Source organism: Dermacentor variabilis, chromosome 7, assembly GCF_050947875.1.
Source record: "Dermacentor variabilis isolate Ectoservices chromosome 7, ASM5094787v1, whole genome shotgun sequence".
NCBI lineage: Eukaryota > Metazoa > Arthropoda > Arachnida > Ixodida > Ixodidae > Dermacentor > Dermacentor variabilis.
This window is the reverse complement of record NC_134574.1, coordinates 30,196,462-30,211,184: the sequence shown is the minus strand read 5'-3', so window position 1 is coordinate 30,211,184 and position 14,723 is coordinate 30,196,462. Positions and strand designations below refer to the sequence as shown.

The following is a 14,723-nucleotide window of genomic DNA, read 5'->3' as shown; positions in this document are numbered from 1 at the left end:
AACCAAAATTATTAAAATAGCAGACAAGTACAATATCCCGAACAAAGCGCGCATAAGGCCCAAACATCGTATAAGGTCACGGTTTTTTAGATGGGTAATCTAATGTGGAACTTGGACCGTGAAAAGCCCGCAGCTAATGAAAAGATGCCTCTCTATGACCCGCATGAAAAAAGAAAGAGTGAAAGTGCTGCAAGAAAATGTACGTATTTGAATTGAAGAAATTCTGTGGGAGCCAAGCTATTCAACATTTTTTGTGCTCTGGAGCATACTCCGCATGCATGTCGCGGTGTTTGGGTGAATGCACGGAGGTGCAAGTGAAGTTGCTTATGTATACATTGCCAACGAGAAAAAGGAAGCCTTCTGAAATCTGTATTTCATATTGACCTAATTGCTTCTTCATCACAAACACGTCAGATATCTTTCGTATAAGTTCAAAATTATTTGTCCTGATGACTCCTAGATCTCTACTCGATAGGCGTACCTGACAGGAAAAAGAAATTACACTCAATGTTACACAATTTCACAAACATTTTTAAATGTTGGCCCTGTTAGAGCTATGTTTCGTTTAATGGTTGTTTAAGTCAAATGTAGTGGCAATCTCACATTACAGAGGTCTCTACATGAGGCGGAAACTTCTGAGGCTCTGAGAAAATGATCCGAGATCTCTTATGTGACTGCCCTTATTGTGGTATGGCTGGAAAACCAAACTCGACTGCACTTATGTGCACCTTCTTGGTGGAGAGAACAAGTGAGGAGAGTGTGCGGAATGCCCTTGCGTGACCTTGCTACATGACATGTGGGTTATTGCTAGAGTGCACTCTATTGTACTGATGTACACACATTTTTTTACTTTTTATTTTAAATATCGGCTTTCCGGTTTCCTCTCGTTCCCTTTATAGCCTCTCCCAAGCACCGAGTAGTTCACTTGTATTTACGCTGGATAAGCTGCCCATCTCTCTATCTTTCTTCCTCGTTCCTCCAAGAGCATGTGTCAACGTTATAAAAATTATCCGATGCGAATTGTGAAGACGACGACGGACAATCTAGTCACGCCAGTCTAATCAATATAGTCAAATGCAACATGCCTAACATGTGCCTGCTTAACGTTTTCTAGTCCTGCCCGCATCAAGCTAAACTGAGCTTTGAATTCCATTGAACACGACGCTTTTAAGAGGAAAGCCACAAACTTACGCAAATCCACGCATTACATCAAGGAAATGGTGTAGCACACCAAAAATGTGTTCTTCATAATAAAGCCGTCGTTCGAAAAACTTAAACTACAACATCCAATGAATTAATTTTGCAAAGTCCACGAAAGGTATGAAACAACGGAAGATTTCAGAGTTAGAAGGCTGCACGCAGTTACTAGCGGCGCAACAAAACGCAAGCCCTTAAGAAAATCCGCGCATAAAATTGCAAAGAAAGGACACCTGGCTACGAAGCACAAAAATATTGCCAGCAATAATGCAATTTGAGACATCCGAAACGGAACTACGCCTGCAGTTATAAGTAGCTCAAACTCCAAATATTGAATGCGCGTCTCCGCATTAGTACTACAATTTCAGGCGTTTAATCACGGAGATTCGTAATCTGCTGCCTCGAAATAATGCAATGGCAGAAATTAGGCATATAGTAGTATGGTAAGCAAAAAAATCAACCTACCGCTATTGACACTGAGCTGCAGCTTTGAGTACACGCTCTAGGGCCCGACTGTCGAGCGCACGTGGAGGCTCATCGGTGCTGATTGTCGCCCTGTGGTGGCACACCCACGAGTTGTCGAAGTTACACTGGCTTCTTACAATTGCCGGAAACACCAGCTAAATTGAACATCACTGAGATCACCAAGGGCGTTCATCGTCGCTCCCAGATGCCAGATGACTTTACAACGCGAAGAAAGTCGCATAACATCACTGGTACAAATAAAGGACGATAATTGAAACCAAAACGAATGTCCCCTACCGCCGGCTCATGCCATGTTTTGGCTTCTTCCCGGCCTGCACAGTCTTTTCTCCTTTTCGGCAATGAAACCTACGCACAGAGGCGACGATATTTTTCTTTAGTCTATTCGCTTCCTCCTTTGGCCTTTCGCTTTTCTTTCTCCCTCACAGCTTCTCCTTCGTGACTCTCTGCACCTTTCGCTTTGCAACGCTCTCTGAATGCTTGTGCACGCTTTTTTGGGCGCCAAATTTTCAGGGCGGCATATAAAGGGTGCGTTTGCTCATTGGTCGCATACAGCCGTGAGCAGTAGGTCGTCCTCGTTTTGTGAGGCATGATCTCTCTTGAAAGAATGCTTATTTCTCTGTCGTCAAGGATGAACCGAGATACTACCGCTTATACGGAGGACGCTAGGCAGTGCTTCACTAAGAGTGCAGTTGTTATTAAAAAACAGTAATAGCCTGCCTCTGTGTCCTCGCGGCAATGGTGTTTTTTTATTTATTTATTCCAAGTACCTGCAGCTCCCAAAGTCATCATTGCAGGGGGGAGGGGAATGAAAACGCGAGCAAAAAAAGCTCAATTTATTTATGAAACTGACCGATGGCATACGTATATGTGGGGCAGCCAATATTGCAACCTACTTTAGCGATCAGGGCAATGATTGGGATCCGAAATTTTTAGAGAAGTCTTACGGTTTGCGGAGCGTCTCTTTTAAGTACTTACTCGATCCTGAAGTATGTCGTCGCTCAGTGCTTGTCACACCTTGTACAATGATTTGGGATTGGTGGTGCCCCGTCACTTCCGGAGTGATTTGCAGCGTTAAATTACTGGAAAGAGATACTCTATGTACTTTTGTACCAAGTATGATTACATCAACTCTTGAAAGAATTTGTAATCAGGAATGGTAATCTTTCAATAGAATCTACCAAACTCATCCAGCGCATCCGAAAAAATGTCCCACATTGCCAAGAAGAATATATTCTCACTGATTGCTAATCCTTGTATCCTCAGACATGAACAGTTCAGCACTTTCATACGCTCCAGAATAACTTTATTTCATTTATTCGCTCTCAACTCAGTAACAAAACAGAGCAAGGATTTGTAGTTCAAGATCAGGCTATTATAATTGCATAAAATTAATGTAAACGTCACTCTTGAAATATTTGGGCCTCAATTATACAACGGATGCTTGTGGAAAAGTGTGAAGGCGATGTTTGCCTTTAGGACTAACTAATTAATATGTATATTAGTTGAACAATTGCTTACAGCAATTTGAGGCGCTGTTTTTGCGACGATTATAAGAGAGTTGTGTGAGGAGCAAGTTATAGTGAATAGCGTTCAGATGTTATACATTTAGATAAAGACGGGGCTGGTGAGAGAGGTAGAAAGAAATCATCATAGAAATGTAGGGAGGTTAACCAGACTGAACCTTGTAGGCTGCACTGGGGAAAAGGAAGAATATTGAAAGTAGAGAAAGCAGAGATTTTCGTACAAGCCAAAGCTTTTGCAATGAGAAAGTTTTAGTATCGTAGAGTTGCTGCGAGGAAATATCAGGACAGAATATTACGAGTACAGCTGTTTCGGATGCATTCAGTGCAAACAGATTAAGAAATAACGGGTCCGTTCTCCGTAGACGATGCCTAGTCAAGTTTCAAGCGCCCTGATGCTTTTAAAGCAAGAGTATTGCGGTAATAGGAGCTAGTGAGAAGTTAAGTTTACGTTACCCAGTAAGCGACTACCATTACTGGTGGTCTGTTAAATTTTGTACCACTGTGAAAACTTATCGCAAATACAAACACCAAGGTATTATAAATGTTAACTCGGAAAATAAGTTGCTCAGGCAATAGTTGCAGAGCGCTGTACTAACAGTAAGCCGCGTAATTAATTATTTAAGCCATTAATTTTGTGAACATTAGGTTTCTGTGACCATGTACGGCACCATAGTGAAAAAAGGTTAGGCTGGGACTCCCAATTGAAATAAATCACAAAGCTGGCAAATAGGTTCTAGTTTTCAATTTATGGAGATCTAAGCCGTGTTAGTCTACACGACAACAGGTGGGCGACAGAAAGCGGAGTGGCGCTGGATGTCACAGCACACAGGGCAGAATAAATAAACATGACCTGTCACGAAGCGTACATGACTACACACACACACACACACACGCACGCACGCACGCACGCACGCACGCACGCACACACGCACACACACACATGCACACATGCACACACGCACGCACGCACGCGCGCACACACACGCACACACACCAAAGAACCAGATCGTTTGAAAAGTTGAGCTGTATTTTTGGTGCATGTTTTCTTACAAGATGAACTTTGTGGCAAACTAAGTCAAACGCTCAAGCAATTTCAATCCAAATATATTAAGTGCAGGAGGAACGGCAGACACGATAGAACAGATCACTGCTAAAAGAAAGGAGTTAAATGTCGCATAGACAGTTCTTTAGAAGCCGTGTCGTTGGGCATAAAAAACTAATTGAGCTTACCGGCTGTGGTGTTGCGCTGCTAAGCACGAGGTCGGGGGATCTCATTTCGGTCGCGTCGGTCAGATTTCGATGGGGGCGAAATGCAAGAACGCCCTTGTTCCGTGAATTCGCGGCATGTTAAGTATGTCTAGGTTCTCAAAATCAATCCCCAATTCCCCACCATGGCGTGCCTCATAATCACATCTTGGTCTTTGCACGTAAAACCCCACAATTTGAGATAAATAATCGAGCTCTAGAAAACTAACAATGTTAACATCGTCGATGGCTCTTCACACAAAAGCCATGAAGGAGATCAGTTTGTAATTCACGACAATGTAACATTAAATTCAATATATTGCGTTGGCGTGCATGCAACGCGTGAGCCGTGGCCAGGGTGGCCTTCCGGTCTTTCCTACCGAAATGCGCATGCTAACGTGCGACGATCTTGAGAACAAATTGTGAAACGTTTGGTAATTCCAACAACGTGCATACCCAAGAATACCCGACGAGAAGCGGGTACGTGTCTAGCGCTTACTGCAGCGTGCTTAGTCATCGCGAACCGCTGCTCTAACTTCGAAACTAGTTCGCTTTTACCGCTTCAGCATTCGTTACAATGTATCACCGGTTACCCTATGGTAGCCACTGTTGGCAACATGTCTTCGAAAGAACTGTCCTTTCAAAACTGCTATTCTTATGTATTACCTAAAGTAATCAGAGAAACATCCCGTATACACGTACTCAATGACACAAGGTGGTCGGACGGTTGGTTTCGAACTCTGTTCCCTCAGCTCAGTAGTCCCACGTGCAGCACATTCGACAATAAACTACACCTTGACAAGGGTACGCGGAAAAGCTCTTAATTACTAATATTCATTGATAAATGTATAGCCTCCAGATATAGCGTATATAGCGTCTTTCTTAGAAACTAGAAAAAGCGGGCATGGGAAATTCAGAGTTTGAGTTGAAGTTGCGCCAATCACACGCGTCTGCGTTTTTATCACTAGGTCAAACGTGAAACAACCAAAACCAGCAGCTAAGAAAATGAAGAGAATACAAAATGCATGTAGTGATTTTGCTTCTATGGGCAGTGTTTTGATAACGGCAGCCTTCCAAAGCGAATGCAATAAAATGCAATGCGCACCTAGTTTTTACTCAAACCTACAAACCAACAGGACCACGCGATCAAGCAACTGTGCAGCACGTTTCTGTTCTCGCACCGTTTTCCGTAGCTGACATGCCATCAATGCATGGTTTACAGCAACATCCCGACGACAGCTACCCGCTCTTTGCACCAGTTGACGAGGTATGCTCATAAACTGCAAAAATGTGTGACATGCTGTTCCTGTGCACACTCTCGTGTGCCTCAGCTGAGACTTTAATCCAATAATTAACAAAATAATGATGCATAATCTATTAGGAATCTTAACTCAAATCTCTCATGAAGATAGAACGTTGCATCAGATGCATCGTATCCGCTTTGTTCATGGCGCAGCCCATCTTGTCAAAACCGTGTAGGTAAAAATATGTAGTGCTAACGGACCCCGATAGAAAATGGTTCATGCCAAAATTTCGAGTTGGGGTCATTTGGAATCGGACAGTTCGGAACTGACAAAACTGGCAATAACCAATGGGGTATTTTTGCCATCAATATTTTAATTCTTTTCTCGCTTCACCATGGCTAAGAATCGCAGAATCAATGCTCCTCAAACAAAAAAATGTGTTGATGTCATTAGTACAATACTTATTCAGCAGAAAAAAAAACGAAGTGCAGTATCATGGTAAGTTGCACTAACATAATATAAGCATTGTAAATGACAGATTTCAATGTATAGGAACTAGTAGATTAGGCGAAAATTTTGAAATGCCTAAATGATTGGACAAAGGTTATGCTGGTTCTCGGGAGTGTTACTCAGGTGTATCGAACACAGCACGTAGGAAGTAACACGAGTGTACAACAATGTCAGAATTGTTGACATGACATGACGGGCGTCTCCTGAAGTATACTGTTTATCGGCTCATATCTCCGCAATTCTTTATCACTGCTCTGCCAGAATCCTGCCCTGCAGAATAGCACAGGACAACTGGCCCCATGAAACTGCCCCCCCCCCTGCAATCGAAAAAAAATGCACAGGAAATAAAAATGTGCATGTGCAACTACTCGTATCGACAAGTTTCTCGCCAGTAGGCCCCTTTCATGAATAAAGCAAAAGGGACCCGTGAACAGTCGTGTGAAAGCTGTGTGTAAATATTATGCTCATGCAACCCACCAGCCTAAAGTAAGTAGTCTGGCTCGAGTACGATTTTTAAACCCTAAGCTTTGGTTTTAGGAACTCCATAAAAACAGTCGTGTGCATAATGGCAAGTGAAATGTGTTGCGGTGCCTCATATCCTTGCCTCAGGCACTTTAGTGCATTCATTAGTCCCATTTATTAGGGACAAAAGTTGTAAAACATTCAATTTTGCAAAATCAAAGCAAACAAATAAAGAATAGTTCAGTATATCCAGACTTCACAGAAATTTTGAGTGGTTTTCTTGTTTTCACATCTTGCATCAATGTAAGCACAGGGCACAACTGGATTTCCCTCGGCACAACCATTGAGCTAAGTCAGATTGGCATGGCAAGGAAGTCTGGTGAAGTGCCTCAGACAAGAAACTACGGAACCCTTTGTTCCTCGGCAGAGAAAAACACTTGTCACATATGCAGAAGCATCACTCCTGCAAAATGGGAACTCAGCAAGTACGCAAATAGGCTGCTGCACTCCAGAGTTCAAAAGAACCTCATGAGTAAGGCAAGCATGTCTCTGAATTCAGAGGGAGGTGGCAGCTGTTCTAGCTAGATTTTTCTAAATGTTTCAGCCTTCACAGGGGAAGGGGAGTGGCCCTCGTCAAGGCTTGCTCACGCAGCATATTTTGTGGCACGAAATCGTTAATTAACACGTGTGGGTGTACTCCGGACCTCCTTAGATAAGCATGTTCAAGGATGAGACAGGCTGCTGAGAAGGGGTACAGTGACTGTTTGGGAGGAGTTGAATTGAAGGAAAGAGGGAAGCATCAGAAGAGATGTGGCAGCGCACTAAAGTGTCTGTTCTCATAGACAGAGAAAAGTGGTCACACATAAGCATCCTCTACTCCAACATGCACAAACAAAAATAACATACACTCATTTATGTTTCTGTAGACAGGTGGAAGTGGCGGGCGAACATCACAAGCACAGAGGCACACGTACATACATTCACAGGAGCTAACAAACATGGGGTAAACAACTCTACATCCATAGAATTTTACAATGTCCACCACACCTACCAACACAAGTATTTCTGGGTAGTAAGGCTGTGTAACGATAATGAAAAAGGAAACAATTTGGAAGATGGGTGCAGGAAAATAGGAAAAGGTGAAGCGTGCGTGCGTACATGCACCCATATTCACACACTCACACACCACAATTTGTGTGGGGGAGGGAGGGGAGCAACACATGGTGTTGTGTACAACGGGTTGGCATGCCTTTGCCGCATGGTCAGTTTGCTCAGCGGGTGAGTTTTGTTTTGTTGCTTGGGCACTTTTCTCTGGAGGCCACCAGACATGGTAGTGGTAGTGTTGCTAACAGGTGCTGGTACAGGTACAGCATTCGTAAAGTGGTTCAATGAACGTCTATGAAGCCAACTTGGCCTACTAGACATTTGCCGCTGAGAACGTGCCGCAGGAGAATGACAAGAAAAGTATCCCTTTAAATTTATCCGATGTTAAGCGAAAACAAACCCAGACACAACACGGTTCCTCAAACCCAGCAACATTCCGACTGGGGAAGTGGGCATACGAATATGCACTCGTGTGTGCCGCTTTTTCAGAAATTCAGTTCCTTCCAATCTGCGAAGAAGGATGACAAGCGAAGTTATGAATTGCGCCCCTTAAGGGTGAAATGCACCTCCGCCGCGGGACGGCCTGTTATTGCACTATCTACGGGATCCGCCCATGTATGCGGAGTGCTTAACGCCTGCTTCAACCACGCCGCGTGTCAGCCCGGCATTGTACTACGTTGGGTATTGGCTCACGTATGGAGGATGCATAATGCCTGCTTCACTTGCGCCGCATGTGGGCCTGGTATTGTATTCCCTTAGGGATCAGCCAACGTATGGGGTGTGCTTACCCCCGGCTTTAACTGCTTATCATGTCGGCCCGCCATTGTACTACCTTCGGGATCTGCCCGCGTATGGGGAGGGCTTCCCACCTGCTTCACCTGCGCTGTGTGTCGGCCCGGCATTGTACTACCTTCGCGATCGGCTCACGCATGGGGAGTGCTTAATGGCTGCTTCACCTGCGCCACGTGTCGGCCCGCCATTGTACTACCATCGTGATCGGCCCACGTATGGGTAGTGCTTAACGCCTACTTCGCTGGTGCCGCGGGTCGTCCCAGCATTGTACTACTTTGGGGATCGGCTCACGTATAGAAAGTCCTTAAGGCTTCGTTCACCTGCGGCGCATGTCGGCCCTGAATTGTAATACCTTCGGCATTGATCCACGTATGAGGAGTGCCTCGCGCCTGCTTCTCCTGCGCCGCGTGTCGGCCCGGAATTCTACCACCTTCAGGATTGGCCTACGTGGGGGTAGTGCCTAACGCTTGCTTCTCCTGCACCGTGTGTCGGCCCGGCAATGTACTACCTTCGGAATCTGTCCACATGTGGGGAGTGCCTAACTCCTGTTTCGCCTCCGCGAGGGGTCGGCCCGGCATTGCACAATCTTTGGGATTGGCCCCCGTATGAAAAATTGGTGGTCTACGTCCACGGAGACGACATCCGCCAGAAGCTAGCCATAAACAGCTTCGCTGTATAAAGTCGCAGGCCTGCCAGGCATACACAGCCCACTGACGGCATATGCTGGAAGAGCGGCTCCATATGAGCTCAATTTTCAGCACCACGTACTACAGGGCCTCAGCAGCGAAGTCTCTTGGCTTTGTTTTCACGAGAACGATCACAAATGTGCACCCGACGTCGACGTCTAGCTGCGGCTGCTGCTGTGGCTTGTCCTGCTCTCTGCACAGCAGTTGCCTGAATCCGATGTCGCTGTTGGTTTTGTTGAGTACGCAGGGTGACGAGATCTTTTGGGGTAGCGGATTGAGTGGATTTGGGACGAAGCCAAGGAAACGATACAAAATTGTGAAGCTGCCATTTTGTTCAATAGCACATAGCCAAAAAAGCGAGGGAGAAAAAGCAAGAGTGGCTTTGCAAAGGTGAAACGGTGACGGCGCACCAATGGATACATGGCGTCATCTCGTGACTGGCTATTACACTACTGACACTCACCCTCAATGGACTGTCAATGCGCCCACACTTTTAATACCCAAACATTCACACTGATTGAGGGTCATTCTTTCATTTAAGGCCTTAGTGAAGAGGTCGGCACAGTTGGTCGACGATTCGACGCACTGGAGTTGTAACTTTTCCGCTTCGACTGCTGACAATGCAGTGCTTTGCTGCTTCTTACTACTCCAGGAAATCGCAGCACCAGCTAGCGTAAACACATACCCGCTGAAAGACTTCCTGTCAGCCTTGTCACTAGCCCAATTTGCGTCGCAATACGCTTGTATATTCACTTCCTAGTTCTCTGGTAGACTGGCCCATTATTCTTTGTTGTACATAGCGAAGAATGTGCCTTCTGCCACTCCAATGTTCTCCTGTGGGATGTTCATTGAAATGGCTCGTGTAAGTAGTAGTAATGCCAAGTCCGGCCTTGCGCCCCCGACAAGGTAAATCAACGCACCAATTGCTTGTCTGTAATTAGTTTGCAGTTACTCACTTGAAGAGTAATTGTTGTCTCCTTTTTGGTACTTGCTTCCAGGATTCAAGGGAGAGGATGCTGCCTTTGCATCTGACATGCCAAACGTCTCCAGTATATCGTTAAAATAAGCCGTCTGGTCCAGTGTTAGTTCTCAATTTTTTTCTTTCTTCAGTCGTATGGAAAGAACGTGGCCAGCTTCACCCAAGTCTTTAGCATCAAATTCTTGACCCAAGCGGCTCTTGAAGTCAGCAATCTGTTTCTCATCTTCTGCGATGACCAGAAAGTCATCAACGCAGACTCCTACGATGAGGTTCTTCTGGCTGACATAAACACATGGTTCTGGTTTTGATCTTGTCATCCCTTCTGACTTGAGCAATTTGTCCAAAGCAAGGTTCCACTCCCTTCCTTACTGTCTTAGCCCATAAAGGCACTTCTTCAGAAGGCAGACTTCATCCTTTTTAGTAATTTAAAGGCTGCGGTTGCTCCATGTAGACGGTCTCCTTCAGAATGCCATTTAAGTATGCTGCCGTGATGTCCATCTGGTAGAACTTCCAATTCCTCTCTGCTGCTGTGGTCAGCAGTGTCCTGACAAACTTCAGCTTCACTACAGGAGAGAAGGTTTCCCTGTAATCGGTACTTCTCACTGTGAGTGTCTGCATGCAACCAACCGTGCCTTCTATAGCTCTAGGTCACCATTTTCGTCGTACTTCTTGCGGAACACCCACTTGCATTTTATCACTTGTCTGTCCTTCGGTCGTGACACTAGCTACCCGGTGTTGGAAGCTTTGAGGCTCTCCAGTTCACTCTGTATAGCGGCCTTCCATTCCTCCTTGTTTGGTGCAGCAGCCGTGATATTCACCTTGACGTGGCTTCTTGTTTGCTAGTCTTTCCTACCATCTTAGTGCCTGTGTACCACAATCTGTCCCACTGGACAGTCACTGCGTAGCTCCATTGTCCTTTGTAGTTGCTTCGTCTTCACCAGCTGATGAGCCAACTTCTTCAGCATAGTTGTAATCAGTATCATTGCTATCTGAACTACCAACATCATGTCGCTCGCTCAAGCTGTCTTCAACTTGTAATGTGATTGTGCAATAAGTGTCGCTTTGTGCTTCAGTCATGCGACTTGCAACTTGCCAACTTGCTCCCCTCGCACCGTCTGTTTCGCACACTCCATGCTCTGCAACCAAACACTCTTATGTGCTCCACTTTCATTTCTCATCCTGTCCACAGAGCTTCTGGTGACTCTCCGCCAACCGCCTTCGATGGGCACTTGTTTCTGATGTGACTTGCAGTGACAACGACGAATGCCCAAAGCCTTTTGTTGACATATGATTTGATGAGAAGGCACCTCGTTGTGTCAAGCAATGTTTGGTTCATTTTCTTTACGACTCCATTCTGTTCAGGCGTGCAAGGAATGCTCAGCTTGTGCCTTGTGCCATGCTTGGCTAGGTACTCGTTGAACTTTTTGCTTGTGTACTCTCCTCCACTGTCACTACGCAAGGTCTTTACCTTCATGCTGTGCAGATTTTCTGTCGTGTGTCTGTACTTGTCAAACTTCTAAAGCACTTCGCTTGTGACCTTCATGAGGTACACCACAGTATATCTTGAGTAGTCGTCTGTGAAGGTTATTATTATGAAGGTCAAGTATTTTGAGCCCCTTTTAGTCGTTGGTGTGATCTTTCCAACCCCATCTCAATGCACGAGCTCCAGTGGAACCTAAGCCCGTGTTGCCTCACCGTTTGGGAAACTGCTTCGCGTTAGCTTTCCCAGACAACATGTGTGACATTTGTCTTTCACAAGGTCTTCACTAGCTCCAGAGAGGCGTCTAACAGCATCCTGGTGAAGGTGGCCTAGTCGTCTGTGCCACAAAACTGTCTTTTGTCTTTGACATCTTTCTCGACATTATTTCTCCTCTGGCAGAGTACAGTCTTCCTTGTCGAGTTGCAGTAAGGATCAGCCCACCGGTGCCCTTCGCAACTTCAGCTTTGTGCCCTGCAAACGTCACGTGCAAACCTGGGTCTTCAATTCTTCCGACTGATAGTAGGTTGCCGTTTAAGTCGTAGTGGAAGGACATCTTCTAGCGTGATGAATGACCCACTGTACTCTTCAGATAGTTGAATCTGAACTCTTCATTTCCCCATGACAATCATGGATTCTTTGTTTGCAGTTTCTACTCCTAACTCGCATGACTTGAAGTCAATGACCTTTGCCTTGTGCAATGTCATGTGATCTGTAGCACCGCTATCAAGATGCCACAAATGAGGAGGCGCTTGTACCACGTTTTTGGCACATAAAGCCATGTGTGTTGCAATCTTTGCCTGTGACAAGTTTCCCTTCTGCTTGTCATCCCCTTCGTCTTGAAACTGGTCGCAATCCGTGGCTATATGAGCAAGGGCGCTATAACGTAAAACTATTCTAAACTTTTCTATTCTAATTTCTGCGATGAGCCCTCCGCGATTGCTGAAAAAGTTTTTTCGACCACCCCCACTTTACCTGTCCGTCACGCGACCTCACGAAAACCGCGATAGCTCCCCATCTGGTATGACGTGTACACACTGATCAAGCATAATTTGACCAAACAAAACAAATATAGTTATTTCTAATTCGACGCCTTTTTGTCATTAGCCCTCGGTTATTGGTCAAAAGTTTTCGGGCTGCAGCCATTTCACCTGCCTCTCAAGCGACGTCACAAAAAATTGGAGGACGCTTAAGCTTCGCCTTCAAGAGTGGAACGCGACAGCGTTCCCGTCGACCCGCCAAGGGGTCTCAGACAATATGCTACTGCGCAGCGATCACTTACAAGGCGCCGCGCATCAGAATTTGCACCCACCAATCACGCGGTGAGCGCCGAGTAACGCAGCGTTCGGCGCGACAACGAAACGTGCGCCTGAGCAAGCGGGAGGAACCAAACAACTCGGTGTCTCGGAACGTCGTGATCGGCACGGACAACCCGGCGGCGACGCGCCTCGCACCGGTCCACGCACAGCCCCAATGCGCGCGTGGCGCGCCACCTATCGGGGCAGCGCCGTGCATTGCGAGGAGGGGGTCTTCTGTGTTTGCCGCAAGATGGCTCTGCGTGTGCGGAAATCGCAGAAGAAATGTAGCGGAAACGTACTTCGCTACGCGTTTAACTGCGACTTCTGTAATTTACATGCTCATAATTACCGATATACACAGCAGTATTGCTTTCTACGGCACGTTTGTAAGTCAACACTGCATTCACTAGATGCGTTTTTGTCCGACTTTGAACGATCGAAGAGCTTCTGTTAAATCTTTCTTTTTTCAACTACATACAGGCACTCTCCCAGTGATACTGTGGCTGCAAAGCAAAGGCATTTTTGTACCTTGGTCTGTGAATTGCTTTATATGCAAGAAACCGGAGACGATTGAGCATATCTTTTTGGACTGTCATGATGCAGTGTTATGATGCCGTTAAGTGCTTTCGGGATACGCTTCCTGCCATGCGCGGAACCAGAGGGAGTGCCTGTCGATCTGTTAATGCTTCTGTGCATGCACAGTGTGTGGCGAATGCGTATGGATATTAGGCATGAGCGCATTGATCAGACCCCAGCACATGAATACTTCATTGAAAGTGTGTTATATGTACGCGAATTTTTCTGTGCACAGAGTAATCCTCCTGATTGGCTAAGTGCCTTGGACAAAATGAGTAGCCTACATCGTTCTTATCTCACCACACTGATCCGGCATTGACTAGTTGTCTTTTATGGCCATGTAATACTCACATTGTATTGTCTTTTGCAAAGCCGGTAATAAAAAAAAAACTCATGGCTGAGTGGTAGCGTCTCCGCCTCACACTCTAGAGACCCTGGACGGTTCCCAGCCTATCTTGCAAGTTCTTTTTTTATTGCCTCCCGGGATTTTTCGTTCACGGCCGACACCGAGGACACCGGCTTTTCTGCGACACTTAAACTTACCGCGTCAAAGTGACGCGTACGCCTTAAAGATGCATTAATATACCGAGCAAAACTGAATTCTTTTCTTCATAGCCGCAGGCTGCCCCGTTCCGAAAGGAATAAACGATGGCTGCCACCGATCGCTCCGGCACTGTCTACTCACCCTTGCCGGAGAGCATGGGTTTATTTGTGTCTAACAAAACTTTTTGCGTGGCCATGTAACGTTTTCGAGAAATTTCGGCACGTTTACGACCTCGTTCTGCCAATCCTTCTTTGCTGCGGATCCGTTTTAGCGTCATTCTTAAGCTTCCGTTGCATGCCACCGCGATTGTCGGTGAGTCACCGCAAGCTAAGAAGGGAAAGCGGACCAATCGCAGGCGCCATGCACCACCCTCTTCATTCGGTTATCGATATTCAGTGCAGTGGCTCAGCCCCATCGAGTCTCTCTTCACTCGTGCATGCTCCTCGCCTCTTGTGAGCCAATTAGGTAAGAGAAGCCGCTCAGTGCAGGCAATATTATTCGTTTTTCAAGCAAACAAAAGTGACCTACTATGAACGAGGGGAGCATTTGATTAGTTTGTTCAGACAACCCTACGGGTCACCGACCGATGCTTGCGTCGGC

General features: G+C 46.0%; 1 protein-coding gene across 1 annotated transcript in view; it reads right to left on the bottom strand.

The window, feature by feature from the left end:
• Positions 1 to 464: 464 nt before the first annotated feature.
• The window catches only part of LOC142588584 (uncharacterized), a 59,577-nt gene continuing 45,318 nt past the window's right edge, over positions 465 to 14,723 (bottom strand). Inside the window, exons 5-6 of the mRNA XM_075700422.1 lie at positions 2,659 to 2,762; positions 465 to 481 (exon numbers count right to left, since the gene is read on the bottom strand). Of these exons, the coding sequence (XP_075556537.1) occupies positions 465 to 481; positions 2,659 to 2,762 (121 nt within the window). The remainder of the gene's footprint in view (positions 482 to 2,658; positions 2,763 to 14,723) is intronic.